The following is a 25,436-nucleotide window of genomic DNA, read 5'->3' on the forward strand; positions in this document are numbered from 1 at the left end:
AAGACTCGCCCAAGACTGGACTGCCTCAAGGCTCGCCCCTGGACTGGACTCGACTCTCCAGGACTGCACCCTCTCTCTACTGCCCAGGACTGCACTCTCTCTCTTCTACGTCTATCGTGCTGTGTTCGTCAAGACCAGCTCAAACTCTCTTTATTCATTTTCACAACTCTAACCAATTACAAAGCAGTAAAAGACTCTAGGGCGTAACCTTCAATCATAAAGCCAATCACACTAAGTACTGAATACGTCATATCTTTTGATTAATCGTTCACTACATTAATAACTACGGATGTCAGAATAGCGACGGTATCTTGTAATTAGTTCCAAACCACTGAGCCAAGTTCCGTCCAAAACTTCAAATAGGCCTACACGATGACAGACATAACACAGCAATTCAGCTAATAATCAGTTAATTAAGTCGGTCAACAGATACGCGAAAACAAATTCATGACAATATAATCGTGAACAAACCCGGAACTATGTGTTTTCGGATGGTCTAATTACGTAATATTTCAACATTTTCTAGCTGGTCATACATGTACATTTGCAGCAGTGTTTGAAGGTGTATGTTTTTGTTTTGTTTTTATCAGGAATGGAGATAGAGAAGATTAGTCGTGCTATCACTCACTTGAACAAAATGATATACAAGTTTTCATTTGCATATATAGAACACAAAACTATTTTATTTTTATAAGAAGGAATATAAAGAAAGAATTTCGAAAATAATTTCGCATTTCTATGATAACGTCAATTCTATTTTAGTAACATTTTTAATTGTAGACCCAGTCATTATTAATGACAAATATTACTTAGTCTTCTTGTTACCGTAACAACAAATACAAATATTGAATGTATTACTATGTTACTATGGCGACGGGCTTTATATATGTTTGGGCGAGCATTTAGTCTCAGTTTTACCAGTCTCTCTATTGTTATAGAACAGGGATATGTGGTTTTACGTATGTACTCCACGGAGCGTTTATTACTCGGGATATTACCACCACCGCCTCAGTGGATCGATATACAAATCACAGTCCCTCTATCATAGAGATAGAGGGACTGTGTACAAATGTAGTAAGATGAAAGATGCCGATTTTGGGGTCGAAATGGTTGACAAGCGCGCCGCCAGCGACAGTTTCCGTGGTAACTCGAACTGGTCATTACACACACTATCAAATATCGCTCCGCGAACATGTATCGTGGAAGTAATTCGTATATTTTGCAAGTGGATAGGAAACGTGCATTATATATTGTGCATTGTAGTCGTTTTGTCATCAAATGTTTGCTTTTGAGCATATTATTTTCAAAACATAATAACTTTGATCTTGTACTACTTTGCGGAAGTATGCGGAACGCGAAAGAGCAATAGTGTTAAATGGCACCTGTTGATGGATATCGAATGTACGCTGAAATCAATGGCCGTAAAATGCGTTTCCTACGGACACTTCCCTGGTGATTTGAGTTTCCCGCTTTCTTTGTTATAGTTAATGAAACACAGGGCCTATTCTGGGTTTATATATAATCCACTTACGCTTGCGGGCTGGTTGTGTTTGTGAAGAAGGCTACAACATAGGATTCAGGCTCAGATAATACCCAGCGAAGCCTCAGGGTTTTTGATACATACGGTGCGGTGCGTTCAATCTCGTATTACCATGTCGAAAGACCCGAACCGCGCTCTGTCACCGCGGTACAACGGTATACCTCTCCGATACGAAGACAGCAAACCAGTTCAAGTTCAAGAATATGCACATACAACAATAGTTCGTAAGTAATAAGTAACGCCCCCATATTCACAGTCCGTGAATGTAAAAACAGCCAAAATAACTCCGTTGCCATGGAGCAGTGAAATATCATCGCGGTGCTTATTGTGAGTCGCCGTGAAGATGTAAAATTAGCTTGTACGAACACCATGCCATGCACTGAACCGTGTATGTCGAGAAACTTGTTACATAATTGGAACCTGGTATGGTTGTCTAGCCATAAAAATATTACCTTCCAAGTTCCCGATGTTATGTTTTGTTTCCAAGATGCCATGTCCCATGCGTGGATTTTGCTGGGGTTCAATTTTATTAGATTAATCAGCTTCAAAGTTTATTTATTGGTGGCAGCACCTACATATTTATGGCGAGGTATTGTTTGGCAGTTTAGTGAATCGTAAATTAATTAAATCAACATAGGTTGACTTACATGCGTGAACGACATAAATAAACTAGTTAACATACCACTCATGTTTTCTGTCAAAATGACAATCAAAGAACAATTTGACACTCTGGCCTCCTACTAGAGTCATAATGGACAAGAGTTTGGCAAACGTTCAATAAAAAAAACTCTTCAATATATAACAAAAGATTGCATGCTTGTTAAATCACTAATCTCTAATGGTATTTTGTTTAACCTTGATTTTTTTAATTTAATTGTTCCTGGGTTATGTTGGTTAAATAAATATTCTGAAGACCAGAAAATTTCAGAATACACTACAGATTTCGTTAACTGTCAAATTTTGTACATGTATATATACAAATGGAGATTCAAATTAAAATGAAGGGCTGTGAATCACTATCACTATGAACAAGGCTCATTGGATAACACCAAAGTAATTTTTGAAATCGTGTTCATCCACACCAGTAAATACTATTCGTGAGATAAAAAATTCATAAATTCTCCCAACCTCAACTTCTCAATACACATGTTTGACACATGCCGAGTGGTGATTGTGAAACAGCTCAAAATTTCAATCTCTGCATTAGTTTTTAGCCTTTAAAAGCTACAAAATCGATACATGGGATAAATAGGATATCAAATTTGTGACTCTACAACAATTGTAATTTACTACTACACTAATAAATCAGATATTATAGGATCACTCATAAGATATTTTCTATATACACAACTTATATTGGAATTGTGATTGTATATATGTATATATATATATATATATTGATATAGGTATTGGAGACACCATACACAAAGATTTGTTGGATGAATTGGAAAATGATAAAAAGCAGACCATAGAGGCTGCCAAAGCTGCTGTCTGGCAAGAAGCTGAACAGATAAAGGCTGATGCTCTTGAGAAATCTAGGCAATATGCTAAAATTGACAGGGAAAAAGCTATCAACAATTTGAAGAAAGTCCATGAAAAAGCATTAAAAGTAAGTAATCTTTAAAAATCCATGGTGTGTCTTGCATGTACTGGTATGGTACCTGACGAGTCCAGCAATTAACGTGAATTTTCAAGAGGCTGCGTTCAATCTCTGATAGTAAAATGGTGTAAACCTTATTTGTTACAGTCTCCTGCTTGGCAGTTCATCTATGTCACTTTGTAAACTTTATTTTATTGTATACAAAGGAAGAAGCTTTGAGAGTAGAAGGTGAAATGCAAAAGCTCACAATAGATCAGGTGACTGCTGAACGCGAGATGGGAGAGAAGAAGGTAACACAGGCTATTGCCAAAACGAAAAATGAAGGCGTCTTGGCCAAAACAAAAGCAGTTCGTGAAGCGAGGTGTGAAGAGAAAAAGATAGCCAAGGATGCAGCCGAAATTCTAGCAAAGTGAGAACTTTAATTTTGTTTTTTTCATTTGAAATGTGATCTGTGTGGTCATAATATTTTGTGCTGGATTGGGTGGCATTTTAATAAGAAACAATATTACATTTTAATACATCTTATTATTCCCTATGAACAGCATAATTTTTTTTACCAAAATTTTTCATTTATTTATTTTCAATAATTTTTTTGTAATTAGACCAAATGGAATTCATCATCAACAATTTTTGAAATAAATATAGAAAAAAAAACTGTGACTGAATAGTTGATAAAATGAAGTAGCGTGAGACATGCTAATAATTAATTAAATTTAATTATGTCTCATTTTGTTATATTTAACTCCAGACAAGTTGCACAACGCGAGGAAGAAACTGCAAAGCGAGTAGCAGAAGAGAAGCAGAAAGCTTTAAAAGAACTTCAAGATAAACTTGTGAGAGAGAAGGAACGTGCAGTGTCTGAAACCATGAATAGGGAAAGAAAGGTTGCTGCAGCTGAAGTGGCATCCATAAAGGCTGCTCATTCGCAACAAGTTAACTATTTAGAATACCAAATAAGGACTCATTACATTAACCACCAGGAAGCTTTAAAAGAAATCACGCGACTTGAAAAAGAGAAAGCTCAGTTGCAAGAAGAATACACAGAACTGAAACAAGAGTTTCAGAGTTTTATTAACAAGTCCTCTGGATTTGAAGAAGGACAGGCAGATTTTCTTCTTGCTTAGTTACAATCGCAAACACTGTTATGAGTAGGCATGGTTCTTCAATTTGAACACTGGAGATACTTTTGCATGTACCATGTAATTATTTTATAATTAAAAAAATTACAAAATCAAAAAAGATAGTTTGATTAGGCAAATGTCAAGATATTTTTTTAAAAGGCAATAGTCGTCCCGCAGTGCATGTTCCAATTTTTATGTAAACAATGTATTTTACATATGTTGTATATACGTCACTATGAATCCAATATCAAACAGGACGACCACCTCCCGTTAAAGTTCTTCGATCACATTTAGTTTATTTTGTAAAATATACATTTTCACTTAATATCACTATTTTGAACATTTGAGCATATTCACTGGGTTTTTATGCATTTGCCAGTGAAATAATGATTTTTATTGTAATTTTACACATTCATGAAAAATCGTATTTCACTTATCAGCGAAAGTTAATCAAACCCAGTGAGTAATTAATTTGTTTAAAGTATATGCAAAATATTGTTGACCAGGAAATTTTGAACTTTCTGTACATGAATTGATTAGCAACAATTGGAAGTGTGTGTGTGTGTGTGGGGGGGGGGGGGGTGTCAGAGTTATCTACCCGCCCACCCTATTTATTTAACACATATTCTAAATATGCCAGTGCAGTACTGTATTTGTTGCACTTTAATTTTTAATGTAAATCTTTTTAATTTTATGAGTCGGGAGGGGGGGGTCACACTTAAATTATTATCCTAAATTAAATTCTATCTAGTAGACTGTTCAGATTCCAGAAATTTCTATCAGTATGGACATAGAAATGTTCAATCATTTCAGATTTGTAACACACACTGAACTGACAGCAAAAAGGCTGCGACAACTCAAAGTGAAAACATACTTGCTCAAGCGCTAATAATTTTAAAAATAACTAAAACATAGTCACAAAGAAACACTGTATGTAAATGCAGGTAATCTTAGTATGTAGAAGTTGAACTACATTCATAATCAATAACTTGTATAAAATCTAAAATCTGTGTACCTATAATACCTGTAAATAAAAAAAGGGGGTACATTCATTTATTATTTAGTTCCTAGCAGTACAATATGATTACGGTATCAATATTATGGAATATTATTACCAAATACTCTACTTAACTTAACATTTTAAATAGACTAATGACAAAAGGGCAAAGGTCAGAAGGAAATTCTGTTGTCTAGCAGCAATGGATCATTCTATTTACAAAAATATTAGGGGTGGTAGCTGGGTAGAAAAAATGGAAAATGGTTACTTAACTGGCATGTGTGTTATTTTTCCCACAGTCGGAGGAAATTGGAAGGATGTGTGTGCTTTCAGATTATTCTTTTATGAGGAAACCAGATTGCAACTACACGTATGCAATTTGAAAGAAAACGCTCTCATTTAAAACTGTTAGATACTAAATATTGAAATCTTTTTGTGAAAAAAAAAAAATTTTCAAACTATATACAAATTCTAATTTTTCAAAAGTAAAACATAAATGCATTTTTCACTTGTACAATGTATAAAAATATATATATTATAAATATCAACACCTCAATTTTCAATTGTGCAATGTATTTTAATATAATTGAAACCTATCCTTTAATCTTTGGTAGTGAAGGGACCTAATTCTTGTGTAGTCATTCACTGTGACCGTTTAATATATCGCCTCATAAATGAAACAGGTGAACAGGTGCGGAGACCATCAAGTGCGTCTTGGTTGAGCTACAACTAATATCGTAATTTCTTTAATAGAAACACATTTCCAATAGAAGTGTATGTAAACCAGCAGTTGCATTTACTGTATAGTGGATTATTATGACTTATTTTGCACATGTACCTGATAGAGCAAATACGATAATCTTGTGTATTAAACAGTGAGTTCTGTTAACAGATGCAAGATAATTCTTTTTTTTTTTCTTTCACGCCATTAAATATATTCATAATTTCAACAAAACTTGCCAGTTTGAATTAAATCTACCAATTGAAATGAAATGTTTATTTCGAAGTACTTTTCACTTGTATAAAATCTTGTATATAATAAATCTTTGTAAGCTTCATTGTATCTTGGCTCCTTTCCCACTATACTTTGATATGTAAGGTAGTCCAGGTGCTCGTACTTGTACGCAATCATCACTACGACTGCACAATGAACACTAGGCGGGCTAATCCACAGTCAACACATGATATTTACATCCAACTGCCAGGACATTATTTATTTATAGCTAGGCTGTTCAGCTGTATTTACATTCTTGGCTGGTTGCAAACCAGTTAATTATAAAAATATGCAATTTCCTTTAAACAAATTGTAACAAGTTTTGCGAAAATTATGAAATATTATCACAATCAATATTTCACTGCAGTCTTTGGGTTACATTGACTTTCATGAACTTTTTCCAAGGTATGCTCACAGTATGAAATTGTTAATGGTAGACAGTATTTCCTTTTATTTCAAAATTATCTTGGATTAATATTTACAGGTACACACAAACAAAACGGTGAAATATAGATTTTAGTCATCAAGAGGGGATCTCAAGTAGCCTGCAATTCAGCCATATCGAGTACACCCAAGAATGGATTGGTGAATTGCTATGTAACTATGTACCCCGGTAGTAAACATGGAATTCCATGTCATTGCTGATTGGCTGTCTCTATGACTTCAACACATTATACCATATGAACAAAGTATTACCTACTGGACAAATTTCAAACAATGTTCCCCCCCAGTGATCGAAGTGATATTATTTTTTTAGTTCCCATGACGGGGAATTGACCCCAGACCAATCTATTAGGTACCAATTGCTGGTCATTGTACTGTGGGTTAAACAGGTGGTTGATGAGGTCATCTCCAGTGACCCAGTGGGTTAAACAGGTGGTTGATGAGGTCATCTCAAGTGACCCATCATCAGGTGTTGACACCATCAGTTTTTCTGCTCTGATCAACAAGTCCTTTGTGACATGTACACTCTTCAAAGTCTTCAAAGGAAGTATCATCACTCTGTTCATACACATTGTAGCCATCCAGCAGCAATACTGATACACGTTATCTCCTTGTATGCTATTGTGAATTCAATTACCCGTTTAGATCCTCAATTTCATACTCTCCCCAAAACAATACTTCTCACCAGTGTAACATTAACAGGAACAAGTTTGAAGTTTGAAATTTATTTCACCACTAACATAAGAAAATTAAATAAATACTAATGTACAGAAATGCATATATTTGTGTAATAAATAAAATATCGTTTTGTAGGAATGCAACTGGTGAGGGACACGGAAATAGTTCGGTATTGAACTAGTCCAGTCCATGTCCCCGCCTAGCGTTATACACAGAAAGTGTCTGCATGACTAAGAAATATAATTAAATATAATTAAATAAGTGAAATAATGTAAAGTAAAATAACAAACTGTTGATGAAATATTTTATCAATTATTTGATCAATTAGTAATAAATGAATAGATAAATAAATAACTGGATAACTGAACAAATAAATAACTAAGTTGATGAATGAATGAGTGAATGAATGTTACTCATTTAGTAGAAGGGATTTTAATGTACTTTTAAACGTGTGTCTATATGTGATATTTTTAATGTGATTGGGAAGTGCATTCCAGTGCTTTGAAACTGCTTATTTGATATTATGTTTACTTTGAGTTAAATGCACTTGTGGAATGTAAAAATTGTTTTCAATGGCGAGTCGGGTTGGGTAGTTGTGTGGAAGGGGATCTTAAAGTAGTGATTCACATCATGTGCAAAGCGATTTTTAAGAAGGTCAAAGGTGAACAGGCAAGTATTGAATTTAGAGAGTTTGTGAATGTCAAGAATACCAAGTCGTTTAAATAAAGGGGCAGTATGTGCGCGGTAGTTTGAAAAAGTTATAAGACGAACAATTTTCTTTAGAAGCAAAAGTAATGGCTGCAGGAAGGTACCGGTAGTATAAGTGTTTCCTCAAATTTAAATACAATATGAAAGATGTGGAAGAATTAAAGAGTTGTACAATAAAATAAGAGTTGATTTAGGTAAATAATGTCTGAGCCGAGATATAATTCCCACCTTAGGGGCAATGAATTTTACAACCTTTCGAATGTGAGACTTCCAATTGAAATGCTGATCAATAGATACTCCAAGGTAAATGGGACACCCTCTATTTGGTTACCGTCAATACCTAAACTGCCCTCTACGTTCACTATTTTTTGGGATGTTTTAATAATCATGTAATTGGTCTTTTCAGCACTGATAGTGAGCTTGTTAGCATGACACCATTCACAAACATGCTTCAGGTCAGAGTTTATATGGGAAAGATTAATATTATTTTCTTTGATAAATTTGAATAAATTGGTGTCATCAGCAAACAGTTGAAATTGAAAAGAGTTGGTGGAATTTGTAATGTCATTAATGTGGACTTGAAATAGAACGGGGCCTAGAATCGATCCCTGTGGGACACCACATTGAATGTTCATGTATTGCGATGTAATGTTGTTAATGAAAACTGACTGATGGTGATGGGAGAGGTAGTTTTGAAACCAGTTTAATGGAAGGCCTCTGATACCACAATGTTTTAATTTATTCAATAAGATATCATGATTAATAGTATCAAAGACCTTTTTGAGGTCAATGAATACCCCAAAAGTAAGAAACCCATTATCGAGCTGCTCACCTATATCAGAGACCACGTCTGCCAGGGCTAGTTTAGTGCTACAATTTTTCCGAAATCCAAATTGTGTATCTAAAAGTATATGTTTTGTTTCTAGGTAATTTATAAATTGCTTGTTAACAATTGATTCGATAATTTTACTGCAAATGGGGAGAATTGAAATTGGTCTGTAGTTGCTGGGTTCAGTGGTGGCCCCCTTTTTTTAAATTGGGATTATTTTGGGTATTTTAAGTGCATCTGGAAATATTCCTTGGCTCAGTGAGCAATTGATAATGTGGGTTAACGGGCGAGAGATAACATTTGCAGCTTGTATGACTAGTTTGGGGTGGATTTTGTCAACACCAACAGATTTACGCGAGTCTAAATGTTTAATTTCATTCGACACATCTTGCTCACAGACTGGGTGGAAAAAGAAAGAATTACTAGGATAATTACCATCTAGGTACTTTGCATAATTGCTGCCAGATGTTATTTTCGAGGCAAGATTGGAGCCAATGTTAGTGAAGAACTTGTTAAATTCTTCCGCAATATCAGATTTGTTAAAGGGGGTTTGTTAGGATTACTTGAATGTAAGATACGGGGTATTAATTTGCTTGGTGTTTTGTTAAGTATATCATTGATCACTTGCCATGTTTTGTTTGTGTTACCTTGGGCCAATCTTACTCTATTTGAATAAAGACGTTTTTTTGCTGACTTCGTGAGTTTTAACAGAATATTTCTATAAGTTTTGTATTTAGTTTTATAATACTCACCGCAAGGATTATTTTTCATTTTTGAAAACAACTTATGTTTTGTGCGGACTGACTTGGCAAGTCCATAAGACATCCAGGGTTTGCGTATATTTTTAGACTGACGAAATGTTTTTGTACAAAGATGATTGGATGAAATGTTATAAAATATCTCATAGAAAGTTGTTTACGCATCATTCGAGTCCAAACAGTCGTAGACCGGCTGCCATGTTACCGTATCCAAGTCAGATAAGAAGGCGTTGGCATTATAGTTTTTGAAATCATAGCTTTCAACTGTATTTAAATTTAGCTTATGTTTGAGGTGATTAATAACAGAAAAGATTGGATAATGATCAGTGATATCAGATTGAATTGTACCACAATCAATAAAATACTCGGTAATATTTGTAAGACAGTGATCAATGATTGTAGCCGAAATGTTCGAAACTCTAGTGGGAGTGTTAATAATCTGGCTGAAATTATAGGAATTTAGAGTAATTTTGTACTGAAGGGCGGGGGTAGTCTACGGACGTATCTATGTTCACATCACCAAGGATTATGCAGCTTTTCCCCATGGCAGACATTTAACTGGTCAAGACAAAAGTCTAAACTATGGAGGAATTCGGGATGGGGTGTATTGGGTTTTCTATAAATAACACCTATAATGAATGCTTTGTTATTAAAGATTTATTAGAGGCGTAACAAAGATTTTGTGTGAATTAAAAAACGGGAATTGCAAGATGATCTCAAAATTTCTACATTTCTAGAAATACTATGCAAATGAGCTATTCTGTGGACAGGCTGGTTAAGCTGCTTCTGCTCATTCTTTTGCTTATTCACAAAGCATGCATTTTGGCTCTTTAAAATTTGCATCTTATAAATCCTTGACAGTGCCTACATTTTAGTACTAAAAATGTATCAAAATTAAGCATTTCTGCTATTTCAGTACCGAATCACAGTCATGCATGGACATAATTCATTCAAACTTGGTATGTCCATTAAAGGGCTGTGATCGTTGCGCAGTGAGTGTTCGAATTCGATGTAAACAATGTATTTTACACGCGTTGTGTATGTCACTATGAGTCCCATATTGAACACAACGCGGCGCGGCGACCACCGCCCTTTAAACATAATCAGGCACATTATTTTTTTTGTGTCAGATTTGATTTAAAATGTTTGACTGATGGCCATTTTGTTTTTAACAAATGCTGTTTTTGGAGTCTTTATGCATCTGTTTCAAAATCAACATTTTGGTACATGGGCATAACCCTCTAAATGTTACAACATGGCTGATGATCATTTTTGTGCTAAAAACAATGGAATCGCACAAATAAACTGGCTCCACTTTGTATCATGTCTGTCATAATTATTTGGCACTAATGCTAACAGTAAATAAAAATTGGATCAGAACTTCTCATTAACAATGACTTGTTTTAACTTTCAACTTGCATCACGATGGGAAAAATAAACAAGTTTGTGTGTTTAACAAAACTTTGCACTCATGAAACGGAATTACACTGTACATTGAGCTATAAACATTTATTGAATATGAAATATGAGTGGATTACATTTCAGACTAAAGATATAGTTAACTGGTCAAAATATGCTGTGGCTGTACTTTGGCAACTTTTCTGAACTCTTTAATGTTTGTTTTGGGACACTGCATTTCACACCAACTAATAGGAACCATGTTAACACCTGAAATAAAAAAAATGTACTGTTTTTAGGTCATGTGATATAACCGCCCAGAAACCAATGATGGATGAATAGACCATTTCCCACTCACTGCGAGAATCATGCGTTATGCGTGAAATTGAACGTAAAAACAGAACAAACAAAGGTCATAGCGTCGTCAAACATCGCGTGGGATTCCACAAACGAGAAAATATTTTGGGGGGCAATTCCATGCTTAATAATGTGCTGTACACATTTGGTGATAGACAATTTTGATTAAGTGAGGGTATTGGAAAGCAATATATCTCTGTCGAAGATTGGCAGGTCGATGTGAGCTATCAATTTTAGTTCAAAATCAATTCGTTCGATTTTTGCGGCAGACGTTCGACGCGTGTCTTTAATGCATCTCGCGAGATCTCGCATTGAACGGAAAATTATGGCATTTTGACTACTAAATAATGAAAGGATAAAGACTACACATTAATTATGCAGGACACTTGAACATATGCTGGGACTTGTCATGACCCCATAAATGTTACACATGAACTCACCTGCTTCACTTTCAGCCAGTACCACACCAAATTCATTTTCAGCCGTTGTTAAAAGATAAGACTGTGCATCTCCAAGAGATAGCTAATTACCAATCAATTAAGACAATTAAACATTTTGACAATTGACGGATTCAATTAATGAGACAATTGTTTTTCTGATTTTTAACTGACTAAATTTTTAAAATCCACATTGAGAGAAGATTTATCATTAATGTTTGAAATAGCTATACACACACTGACAGACATACACACAGACAGACACCATCACAAGATTAGCTGCTAAAAAGGATACAACTTTGGCCAGTATGATGTCACCTGGCCTGAAACATTTGTACATTTCTATCCTATCTTTCTCTGTAGCTCTGACATCGTCTTTTCTAATCATTCCTCGGAATTTATCTTTCAATGGTGAATCTTCCACACACAGTATCGTGCATTTACAAAACCTGGGATTAATATTTGTCACCTAGAAAACAACAAAACATCAGCATTAAATACTTAATATAATATTTGTTTTTACCGGTATATATCATACCTTAAACCGTGTAATGTTTGCTGTTAGGAAGGTTCATGATTTGAATTCACTGACAGAGAGAAATTTTCACTGCTAAAAAATTGTCATGATTTTCACTGACTGGTACAACTCATGAAAATTCAACTCTCGTAAAATTTAAGAGGTTTAATGTATTATTTATGGAATAAAAGATTAGGCACACTGGCAATTTTTTTGTGAATATCTTTATCTGAACCATGTTACCATGCAATAATGGACAATGTGGAGTCCTTCATTTCATGTATACAAAATGCAGAAAAATGCAATAAGACTCCAAGAATAATATGTGTAGACATTTGATAAACTTATATGGTCTGTCCCAATAATTACCTTCGCTGTTACTATTGACCCGACTTCTGGAATAACGGTGTGCTGTTCTTCTCTAGTTACGTTTAAAATCGGCAACTGGAAAATACGAATAAACAAATTCTAACAGCAGCTCTGGGAAAGATGGTGACCAGATTTAATGTACGAATGATGTATTGGGTCGGAGTGCTCTACGAAATCATTTTTTTTTTGATAATCAAAATGCATGGAGTACTTTCTGTTGTATGCAATCATGAATATTTATAGAATACAACTTTTAGTTCAAGAGTTGGTCTTTATTTAAGCAGAATTCTAACCTAAACAATAAGGCATGTTTTAAACAGCCATGCAGAACTACATCACAGGTTTATTGCAATCCAAACTGGTAATATGAGACATTAAGATGTTAGCACCTTGTATGTAAACACAAGAAACAATGAAAGGGGCATTCAAATTACATTTCCCATGATGCACTTAGAGATTGCTGAGCCATGCGTCAAATCTCAGCCAAGAGCACACTAAGAAATTATTTATGTTATTAATTTTTTCTTTTCAGTTTTTTGCAAATAAGTTGATGCTGAGTATTAATTTCTACCTTGTCGTCATTTTCTTGTTCATGTACAAAGCCAGCTAATGATGAATAAATACATTGTTGTCTGACATATGTGCCATTACCAGAAGCATAATGCTCACAGCGGCCAAGTCTGTCTCCTAGCAACAAAATAAATTGTATGATATCACAGTTACATTCCCAGTCTAGAAACAGCATTTGAATTTTTTGCTTTTGACAGTACTGAGATCATTTCAAGATTATATTCATCTGCATTATTGATTTACGTTAACTGGTTAACATGTGCTGTGATTGGTCATCTTCTAAGAGCAGCCATTGATAGTCGGCTTCAGAAAAAAACGTGCAAATTGGGTGATTTCATTTATCATGTATAAATATCTATTAAAAATTTATCGTAAGGCAACAACATTTATGAGTAACCTGAATTAAGTGTGACCTTAGATTCGTTGGATTCTTTTTACAAAATTAGGGAGTACTTAGGGGGTACTGTAAAATACTCTATTTTCCCTTGGAATCAATTTTCGCTATTTTTGCTGAAGGAATGATTCAATAAAAAAAACCCAGCAAATATACCCTTTTTTCTATACTTTATATTCAACTCTTCAAAAATTAGTGAAAATAAATTCCATACAAAACACATGTTTTTTTCGGCGAAAATTAATTTCAGCTAAAACAAGCCATGCATGGCACAGTCCCTGTTAGTTATCAAATTTAAGACATAAAGTTTTGTTTATAGTAATATAGCTGAAATATAAACATGTCAGGAATATGATGATTGTTTAACATTTAAATGATTGATATTTGTATCTGATCGTCAAACGAGTATTGAGAGATATTGCTCTGGAACAGCATTAATTAAAACAAAATCAGCCATTATGAATATATGTATAATGAATATATGAAATTTGAACATAGTCAGTCAAAGCATGTCAGAGATATGGCTCTAAAAGCCCATTCATTAAAACAAAATGGCCACGAGTCAGCCATTCAGAATCCGATCTAAAAAATAAAACAAGTTTTTTAGCACAAAAATAGCCACCATTAGGCCACTTTGAAAAAGATCGTCAAACCAATATATCCGTATATCTGTGACATGATGTATAATGAATATTAAAAATTTGAACATAATCAGTCAAAACAAGTCAGACATATGGGTCTGGAAACCCATTCATTAAAATAAAATGGCCACTGGACAGCCATTTTGAGTCTGATCTGAAAAAAAGGATGACGTGCATCAGGAACCCGTAATGTCTAATGTATGTACCAAGTTTGAACGAAATCCATCCAGAAATGCCAGAAATGCTTGATATTTGATGATTTTTTAGCACAAAAATGACAACCATTCGGCCATTTTGAATAGGATCGTCAAACCAATATATCTGTCTATCTATGACATGATGTATAATGAATATTTAAAATTTGAACATAATCAGTCAAAACAAGTTGGAAATATGGGTCTAGAAGCCCATTCATTAAAACAAAATGGCCGCCAGTCGGCCATTTTGAATGTTATCTGAAAAAAACAAAATTATTTGCATCAAGGTCGCATAATGTCTAAGGTATATATCAAGTTTGAACAAAATCCATCTGTAAACAGCCGAGAAATGCTTGATTTTTAGGATTTTTTAGCACAAAAATGGCCGCCATTCAGCCATCTTGAATCAGATCGTAAAACAAAATGATGTTCATCAAGGTCCTATAATGTCCAACATATATACAAGGTTTGAACAAAATCCATTCGTAAACAGCCGGGAAATGCTTGATTTTGATGATTTTTAGTACAAAAATGGCCGCCATTCGGACATCTTGAATCAGATCGTGAAACAAATTGACGTGCATATGTATGATATCATGTATGATGTATGTGTGAAGTTTGATTGTGATTGGTCCAGGCATTTCTAAGATACAGGTCCGAACGCACGCACAGACGCACCGAGGTCAAAACATAAGTCCCCGTTTTCGGACTTCGTCCGAACGGGGACTAATAAAGTATTTTACAGTACTTGTGTTTACAGTAATGTGTTCAGAGTAAACCTGCAGAGCACCACTCTGTGCTTCAACTTATGCGTGTTGAGGCACTGTCTTTGGGCTCCATACATGGCTCAAGTTGAGGCATGGCGTGGCACTCAGGTCGACGCTCAAGATTGCTATTACATCCCTGAAATGATGGGTATTTAACAAGACTATTGAATATACCGCTGAGGGCAGTATACAACAGCAAAAAACAAAATAAAACAGTCAAACCTACGTCCCTGATCTCAGGCTAGTTTTGATGCACGTTTTTAGATTATACGAGTGTGGAAAAATGTTTGCTGCATTTAGAAACGTCGTTGCTATTATGTTTTACGTGTTAATGTATATGTCGATGCAGTTCAAAAGGCCAAGCATGTGTATACAGATCACACGTGGTGAAGAATACTTTTTTGATAACTCAATCATTCCAAACAGAAGTCTACCTATTAGCTTCTGAGTATATCTATATACGTCACTAGTAGTTCTTCAGACAATAACGATACACTTATCAACTCGGCATCATAGTAAAGAAATTAAAGTACAGACCTGGAATACAAATTCTGGGCGCAGCCATTTTGAATATATATCGCCCTCATCGTTTGAAAGTAAAAAGTAAACATGGCGGAGAAGCTCGATCTTGGTCGGGTAAGTACAGAGAGGACTGTCCTAGGGAATGTCATATTTTTTCATTATTAGAAAGAATACACTCGCTGTTATTCGCTGTATTATGTTAAACCAATGAACCAACGTCAATACTGTAGCTCTAAACTGTATGAGTCCCTGTTCACTGATGAAAACGGAAATGTTGCGTGCTTTGCAATGTTTGTAAACAATGAATTGCATTTCCGTCTCTCTACCTGGCTGTGACATTTCCTTTGAATTTGGAGCCTCTTACTCGTTGCGTAGATACGTCTAATTTCTCTAGGAATATGTATACATGCCTACATCGACAGCCAACGATGTATTTTGTTTTCATTGAAGTTTAATTTCTTTGCAGACCTTAAAGTTGTATGACGTCATTTCTAGTACAGTGATTACTAGTACAAGGTTGGAAATAATGTCCATAAATTAGTTAGGAATTGTAATTGTTTTGGTTATCATTGGCACTGTCAGAAATGTGATATTATTTAGTAACTTTTCTTTGAAAACTATGAGAACAACAAAAAGTTTACAGTGTATACATGTTTTATATACTAGAGACTGTCTCACATTGTTGTATCACATAATATTCATAAAAAAATAAACAAATCATTTGAGAACTAATGGATCTTAGACATGCATAATGATAATAGAAAACAAACCTTGGCTAAAAACAAACTAAGAACATACAGACTTTTCAAACAAGATTTAAAAATTGAAAATTACCTAATTAATATGCAGAACCATGGTCTGGTTAATTGCAAAATTCAGGACAAGCAACCATGACCTTAAAATTGAGAAAGGCACACATAATAATGTGCCGCTGGATAAAAGAACATGTGATATGTGCAGCCAAAATATAATTGAGGATGAGCAACATTTTGTAATGAAATGTCCAGCTTACAGTCACCATAGGGACAAATTATTCCTGACTGCACAAAATAAAGTTCCAAATTTTGATAAAGAAAATAGTCAGAATAAATTCATTTTGATTACGGCAAACCATACTCTAGCACCAGCCTTAGCAGTCTTCCTAAAAAACAGCTATGGAACAAAACAGCAACAACTATCAGTGTATTAGGCTACATTTTGTGTTCATTCTGTATTCAGCATTGGCTGCAAATTTTCTTTATTGTTTTTGATTTGTTTTATTTTTTTTAGAAAAGTTTTTATTTTTTGTTTTCTTTTTTAGATTGTAGTTTGTTTTAATTTCTTTCTGTAAGACCCTTTTTATCCTTTCCTAAGGATTTTATGCGTCTAATAAAATAAAAAAAAAAAATATTGTCGATCTCACAACAGTCAGAATTACTTCGAGACAGGGCACATTAGGATAAATGAATAATTCATACCTTACCACTCTCCGGGAAATTGAACAGATGTGAAATTCTGACAAGGGATTAATCATGCAGTTTATTAACGTCTTCTGCCTGAATTGAACATTTACTTGGTATCACTGCACGCCAAGAAAATGTGTGATGATGATGATTTTGAATTTAAAATATTCAAAGTCCATTGTTGAACTCTCTAGGCAGAGCACTGTCCTTCAACTTTATTTTCCACTTGGGTCGATTGTCTCATTACAGGCTTTCCTCGGAGGTGATTTAAGTTCAGAATTTGAGTTTGATAGTGAAGAAGACAAGAAGAAAACGTGAGTACTACAGATTATCAAAGACACTCCTACCAGTAGTATATAAATACTAGTATATATCAGTGTGTTGTCAATCAAATCAGTTCTTGAGAGAGAGACACACACATGAATGTAATAATAATGTAATAATAATAATAATAACTTTATTACATCCTTAGAAATACAATGTTTCTATCAGTTAATAGCAATAAAGATTAGTTGTGATAACTACTACTATAAAAGGAAAAAAAAATGCTAATTGGTAAAGCAAGTGTTACATATCAGATGGCATTTTCATTTCTTGCCCATCTTATCACCGCATGTTTTTTGTTTTTTTTGTCTCTGTGAACAAAATCCCCCACTCAAGTTGAAACTCATAGTGGCTTTCAGATTTACTCTGAGCACACTCAGATTGACACTCAATATGCTATATTAACATTCCTGAAATTATAGCAGTAGTTATCACAACTAATCTTTATTGCTATTATTATCACAGTTGTAAGTTAATTGAAGCTTGCTACATATCAGAAAAATATTATTGTTTCTCAATGTATGATATTCATTGCATTACTGTATATATTATTTGTACATTATTGATAGTCGTATTTCAGGAACAGTAACATCGTCAAACTATTTGAAGAGTTTTATATCTCCAAATTGTTTCGGTTTTTTCTTGAAAATTCTCTGGCAATAAACAGAAAAGTGGGTCAGTGATGTACTGAATGCAGTGTTTGTTACCCCGGTTTATTAGAAGCACACGTGACTCATAAATAATGACGTACTGAAACCTTAAAATCTCACTAGAACAATTTTGGGCACACATGTACCCCGCTTGGAGATGTAATTCTTATGTAAATGCGGTGAAAGATTGATCTTCAAGAACAAAAAAAATTGGATGTGACTTTTGGTAACTGTACCCTAGCTGCTGTGTGTTTTCTTTGCATCACTACCGAAAAATATTGACTTCAGAACATTTGCTATACGATTCGTCTGTGCTCTGAAATTGGGTGTGGCGTGTTCATTGGTTAAAATTTTAATTAGTAAATCATTCTGCAGCTGGAGTAAGATAACTTGAGGCACAAACAAAATTGATGAGATGTTTTTTTTTAAGATTGCTATATATCAGAGTATGGCTCTATGAGTCAATGATGCAGCATTGAATGAGCACAACCAGTTGTCTCACAGCGTATCGTTGTGTGTCAGTTGAATATCGTATCGGCTTGGAGGGCACATTGCTGTTTTCAACCTTATGCAATAGTTTTAGTGTGGACTGCTATATAAACTTGTAACTACAGATCACATTCATCTTGTTTCAGAAATAGACATGATCTAGCATCGAAACAACACAAACGATGTACAGGACTTCCATCAAAACGTGAAGTAGCACATGAATACGACAGGTAAGCATTGTTAAATCAATTGTCGACTTAGTGAATGAATGTATAGCGCCTTTTGTGAAGCTGCTGTCGCATGTCAACTAAGCTACACAATTAAAATCTTATACTGTATCTATAAATTGTATATCAATGAATCTGTGAAAACATAAACCTAATTCTGGTTTGTTTTTCTCAAAATTTCAGAGAAGAAGGAAGAAATCAAAGATTCCACATACTAGGACTAGATGCTGTATCCTTATCCACATTAGTATTGATGTCAACATATAATATGAGTACAATGTATCAGGTTTCTAGTAATACAATGGACCATGGCAAATGTCCAGCAGCAGATACATTGTATATCAATGATAATGACTGAGTAAGGGGGAAATTGAAACCGTTGCTGATATCATTCAAAATAAACCAGAAATTAATATATCAAAAAATAAATGCTATATAAATCACTACATGTGTGAATCAGACTGGCAGGTTCGGAGGGTCTGAGCCACTATCAGTATACTCTGTGTATTCATTTGGTCATGTTGGGTTGCATGCATGGGAAAAGTTCTGTTAATACGCATCCTTTTGTGGGGGTGGGTGGGTGGAGTGGCCGAATGTAAGCCATGCTAGATTATGTGGCTAAAGTGATTAGGGGCTGTGGGTGCCATGTCAAATCACTCATTACCGGTAAGTGCTTTTTGCATACATTTTTTTTTTTTGTGTGTGTATTATTTCAATTTGAGTTTTCCCTTTTTACTGTAATGTATCATTGAACACTGAGACACCAGTTTTATTTTGTTTTATCTGCATTTGCTCTATTAGAAGGCATTTCCAATAGAAGTGCACATAAATAAAAAATTGCATGTATTGTAGTAGATTTACTGTAACATGATTTATTTTGACCATAGGCACATGTGCTTTTAAATAAATCAAATTCGGTACCGCCATAAGTTTTGAAATTCTTAACTTATATTCATGTCTGCAGTACTCTCGTCATAAAAAGTTTGTTAACGATTATATGCTTTATTATGGTGGTTCAAAAGCAGATTTCAAGAGATCTACGTAAGTATTATAAACAATTCCTGTATACAATTGCTCATAAATCTATATCTAAGTGTGTCATTATGTGCGCCCTCTATGGCAAGTTAAGCTGTTCTCTTGTTTTATGTACATGTTGATGTTTTTATTAGATCTTTACATGTTGAATGATTAATTCATGGGTATTTCATGACTAATTCCACTTTTTATTTAATTGCAAACTGTAAATTATTTCCTACTACTGTAAATCTGTATGTGATCCTTACAGAGGTTGTATTAAATTGAAAATTGTATCACTAAATTTTACATGAACTATTTGTCCTGAATTTCAATAGCTTGTGCTACCATAATGTAATTACACACATGGTTTCTCATAATTTCTTGTTGTATTTGCCCAATTTCTCCTGTTTTGTCAGCATCACTTTCAAAACAACTAGAAGTCCATGCAATAAATGCCAATGACCCTATTGTGACAATATATATTTTCTTTTAAATTAATTACAGGGTAGTTAATTTATCCAACATTCCAGTGCAATATCTTCCTTCTATATAAGAGTCTCATCTTATTTGAGCTTTGTACATCAGCGGCAATAAACCAGCTGTTCGTATATTAAAAGTGATCGGGTGTCTCTAGCTACGTCATATTTTAATCAGATTGAGTTTCGTGTTTGATGATGTCCAGATACTCTAATCTCCAGATACTCTAATCCCCACCCATGGTAATTGGCAATGCAGGAGAAATTAATACTCTCAGCGTATCTCCATACATATTTTTTTCTTGGTATTCTAACAAGAATTTATTATATGTTGCAATTACAGTGTGAATGATAAGACAGACTTGGATGTAATCAGAGACAACCATAGATTCCTGTGGTCAGACGAAGCTGCTGACAGTTGGGCACAACAGCTATCCAAAAAATACTGGGATAAATTATTCAAAGAATACACAATATCAGATCTTAGTAGATACAAAGAAAATAAAGTAAGGTGATTGGTCATTTGGTATCAAGGGGGGGGGGTGTTATTTACAGTAAGCAGTTCATATTATTTAAAATAAAGTTGATCATAAATTACATGGGTTATTATGTACATGCATGGAACTGAACTATTGTTTCATAGTACATGTAGTAGTAAATTTTCCAAATACCCGGTATTATTCAAACATATCTATTTGTTGAATGATTCCATAAAACTCTATGTTAAAGGGCGGTAGTCGTCGCGCCACACATGCGCAAAATGGGTCTCGTATAAACACAGATGGCTGTTGCGCAGATCAACTAGTACAAACTGAGACATTACGAGGTGACTTTTTGTTGCCGCGAACTGGCCACTTCAGTCGAACTTTTCTGGTCTGTTTATATTTTCCACTTCCGTAATGAATGCGTCGTCCGCCTTCTTGGGAAACATCCTTTACCGGGCCTTTGTAAGTGCCGCCGCTAAGGAAACGAAAAACTGCTGTGAATACCAAGCCGCTAATGGTGGAGTCACTGAACAGCAAACTTCAAGAGGTGTTAGCTGGGGAAGCTAAATGACGAATTTGATTTTTTTGGACGAAGACAGTGACCCAGAATTTGAAGGTGAAGAAATTACAGACGCCCTTCAAGTATTTGTGAATGATACCGACGAACATTGTAGATGACCAAATGAAATGTACGACTGTAAACGTATTGCCATTTTTAAAATTCAATGTACATGTGGGATTATTTTATTTTTATTGGCATTGTTAATTAAATTATTATTTTGGAAATGAGCGTCTTTGCTTGCTCCTTAGAGTGTAAATATACGCCGAGGAGATTGTAACAATTGCGCCGTCCACATGAACAAGGCCTTTTCCCATGATCTGGTCATAAAAAGATACATATAAAAAAAATCTACAACCGAGTTCCCGCACAATGGTGTATCATTTCACGCAGATTGATTGTTGCAGATTTAAAATAACCATTTAGAACGTAAATTCCTCTAGACTTTCCAAAATATTTAAAAAAATTAAAAAAACCCAAACTACCGTTAAACGGCCCAAGCGAATTTACGGCAGAATCCGGCAATACGTTGGAGTGATATACTCATGTACCTTTTTGTTTATTCAACAGCTTCCTTCTCTTGAAACAAAGCAGTGCACATATCTTATCAGCTGTGTGTAAACTACAAACAGATATCTTATCAGTTGTTTGTAAATAGCTTAGCCTCAGTTCAGTTATGTTTGTTAGGCATGAATATTAATGAGAAGTACTGGTGGGGTGTACACTGGATAAACAAAAACTTGGCCATTTGTTTGCACACAAGAAAAAAACCAGTTTACTTGTACAAGATATTATTTTTTCAATAAAGTAAATACACTAATGTATGTGGCATGCCTTATGGAGCTATGCTTGTGATTTTCACAAAAAAATGAGAAAAAAAAAACTATTCTGCTACCTTAATTAGGTAATTAGTGCAAGTGGCGCCCAGGTCATACTTGTGATTTCCATTAGAAGAGCGCATTGGATTGTGGGTAAATCAATGTTTATTAACACAAATTTCGCACATGTACAGCGCGATGACCACCACCCTTTAAAACAAAATGTCATTATTTAAAATCCAGATTGTTAAAAGAAAAGAACGCCTTCAACCATGATGTATCTTTTTTTCTTCCTGTGCAACGTTCCAATAGTTTGAGGTCTGGCATAATATATCCACCATAAGGAACAAATGTTCTAATACTGAAAAATGGCCAATGTTTTTTTTGAGGCTGGTGACCCCAAATTCAATATCTTTATTTTGGCCAGGAGTACAATCCTAAAATTCTAGGTATTTTAATTTGTGAGTAGACTTCTACCTTAACTCTTTGAGCACCAAATTTTTTCCGCTTAAATTCAGGTAAATTTGTTCACATTTTTAGCACCGCTATTAACTTTGTTGAGTGGAGCTTATCATATGAGTGATTGTTCGTCATCGTCTGCGCCAACTTTTTACTTTTTCAACTTCTTTTTGAAAACTACAACCCTGATTGCTTTGATACTTGTGTATATGTACTTTGGGTAGACCTCACCTAGAATTGTTCATTTCATTTTCATTTTGTAATTTTGTTGAATATTTTTGCATTTTTTGGTAAAAAGTGATATTTTCGACTTCTTGTTGAAAACCGCAATTCTGATTGCTTTGATATTATACTTATAGGTATCTCAAGGAGGACCTCTCTTAGATTTGTTCATTTCATGGTATCTTTAATTCTCTAATCTTGTTGAATTTTGTCATTTTTGGTAAAAAGTGATGATTGCTTTGATACTATACATATAGGTACCTCAGGTAAACCTCTCTTAGATTTGTTGAGGATAATTTTCACAGTATTCAATAATAATTTCGGACCCGAATGACAAAACATGACATTGCTTCTTGTTTTTGATCGAAAAAATTTGAAATTTTGTGGATGGTGCCTGAAGTCGACTTTGGTGCCCAAAGGTTTAATAATAATAGTAACTGATTTCATAATTTTTTAAATCTACTAGGTAGCTCTGAGATGGAGAGTTGAGAAAGAAGTGGTGGACGGTAAAGGTCAGTTCAGTTGTGGTAATAAAAAATGCACAGAGGAAGAGGGACTGAGGACATGGGAAGTTAACTTTGGATATATTGAACATGGAGAAAAGAAAAATGCCCTTGTAAAACTCAGTAAGTTGTAAAACTCAGTAAGTTGTAAAACTCAGTAAGTTGTAAAACTCAGTAAGTTGTAAAACTCAGTAAGTTGTAAAACTCAGTAAGTTGTAAAACTCAGTAACTTGTAAATACAGTATATCTTGTTTTGATACCTACATGTAGATAAGGCTCAGGAATACAAATTAAGGTTATAATGGTTATGGTTCTACTGATATTTGGACTTGTTCTCTTAGGTGTCAGCCCCATGGACAATGACTTGTCTTCCTTAATTAACAGTGTTGGCTTCAATAGACTATGTCCAATAGACAATGACTTATCTACCTTGGCCCCATGGACTACAACTTGCATTGTATACATTTTGAAAATTTTCACCAGGACTTTGTCCAGATTGTTCATACAAGCTGAACTATCATCACAGAAGAAAAGATGTAACAAAACAGGTGAAGAAAATAAAAGAAAAGACTTCTCATAAAAGAAAACACAAACATAAAAGCCATAAAAAGAAGAAAAGGAGAAAAAAGGAATCAAGTGATTCTGAGAGTGGCAGTGATTCTGAAGCCAGTAGTCATCCAAGCACATCCAAGGGTAAAGTGTGACGTAAATTAATGTTTGTAACAGTAATAACTCGCATAATGCATTTATTAAAAAAAAATGCTTATATCGGTATTACCCCCGGTAGTCATTTTTGACAAGAAATTTATATTGTTTGTATACCAACTAATTATATGTACTTTCAGAGAATTATCATTTAGATAATATAATCCAGTTTTGTATTTTTAGATACTACTGATGTTTCTGAAAAAGAAGCCTGGGGAGGTCCAGTCAAATTTACAGAAGAGAAATCAAGGTATGTTTTATATCGCTAGGTACTCACTGTTGTCACTGCACAATACTGATCGAGGATTCAAAAAATGAACACATGGAGTGTCAACGCATGGCACTATTTACAAAATAACCCATTTGGCTACTGTTCTTTTGCACAAATTGGTGACATAGTCAAACTTTTTCATCAAATGATAAAATTAATATTGGAATATGTCTGTTCCGTCTAAAATTTAGGCCAAAAAATAATTCGCAAAAAATGTTTAAAACTTTTAAAGGGTAAAGAAATTGCATAAATGTATACGAGTGGCCTAAAAATGGTATTTTCTAGTATTGTAGACTGTATTGTTGCTATTACTACTACATGTATAAATTTATGTTGTGCTATGACTGGCAGAAACTGTGTAAGACTGCAGCATGGTGCATCAAAGCATGGATAACTGCATGATTAGAAAGCTGTCTGTTTTGAGATGTGCTGCTATAGTAACATATTTCACATTTATCCGTCTTCCAGAGAGGAAGAGTTTGCAGATTACTTTGAAGACATGTTTCTGTAACTGTCTCCAGAGGGCGCCATATATTATAAAGATCAATACTTCCTGAGGGCACACACGATATTGTGAACAACGAAGGCACCCAAAGGCTTCAGGTTGATCATTATTAATTATTTGTGATCCATTAGACATTCAAATTGTAATGTAAATGTCATTGTGCAGAAAAGATGGTGAAATAAACCCCAAACTTTAGTAATTTACTATTCTAGCAGTTTGTGAGAAAAGTGGTGTTCTCTTAAATTTGTTGGTGAATGTTTGTGGGAAACATTCTTTGACCTTCACTATATGAATTTTACAAAAAATCAGTTATTGTCCTTGTGTAGCCTCGCTTATAGTTCCAAAAGAAGTAAATTCTCTGTATTTGTGCCACAGCATACATTTATATGGATTGTGAAACTATGTATGATGTAACCAATTTTTCTGCCGAAATTTGCTGCTCGTCA

The 25,436-nt window shown here is 34.5% G+C and overlaps 3 protein-coding genes across 3 annotated transcripts; 2 read left to right on the forward strand and 1 right to left on the reverse strand.

Annotated features, from left to right (window-relative positions):
• Positions 1-1,379: 1,379 nt before the first annotated feature.
• Positions 1,380-6,321, forward strand: LOC102806404 (uncharacterized protein C6orf163-like). The gene is made up of 4 exons (XM_006815411.3): positions 1,380-1,764; positions 2,947-3,149; positions 3,347-3,549; positions 3,889-6,321. Exons 1-4 carry the CDS (start codon positions 1,653-1,655, stop codon positions 4,262-4,264), a joined length of 894 nt encoding a protein of 297 aa, XP_006815474.1. The 5' UTR covers positions 1,380-1,652; the 3' UTR covers positions 4,265-6,321.
• Positions 6,322-11,163: 4,842 nt separating this feature from the next.
• On the reverse strand, positions 11,164-15,936 carry LOC100369613 (exosome complex component CSL4-like). The gene is made up of 6 exons (XM_085504404.1): positions 15,854-15,936; positions 13,319-13,434; positions 12,748-12,822; positions 12,157-12,330; positions 11,865-11,946; positions 11,164-11,337 (listed from the first exon to the last, which is right to left on the reverse strand). The coding sequence occupies exons 1-6, from the start codon at positions 15,879-15,881 to the stop codon at positions 11,228-11,230; spliced, it is 585 nt and encodes a 194-aa protein (XP_085360530.1). The 5' UTR covers positions 15,882-15,936; the 3' UTR covers positions 11,164-11,227.
• LOC100369464 (protein FRA10AC1-like) lies at positions 15,864-25,193 on the forward strand. Its single transcript, XM_085504403.1, has 10 exons — positions 15,864-15,952; positions 17,530-17,594; positions 18,890-18,973; positions 19,154-19,199; positions 19,935-20,011; positions 20,807-20,969; positions 23,473-23,632; positions 23,993-24,202; positions 24,398-24,464; positions 24,954-25,193. The coding sequence occupies exons 1-10, from the start codon at positions 15,926-15,928 to the stop codon at positions 24,994-24,996; spliced, it is 942 nt and encodes a 313-aa protein (XP_085360529.1). The 5' UTR covers positions 15,864-15,925; the 3' UTR covers positions 24,997-25,193.
• The last annotated feature ends 243 nt before the right edge of the window (positions 25,194-25,436 follow it).

The sequence above is a fragment of the Saccoglossus kowalevskii genome, chromosome 10, assembly GCF_978046115.1.
Source record: "Saccoglossus kowalevskii chromosome 10, keSacKowa6.1, whole genome shotgun sequence".
Taxonomy (NCBI): Eukaryota; Metazoa; Hemichordata; class Enteropneusta; family Harrimaniidae; genus Saccoglossus; species Saccoglossus kowalevskii.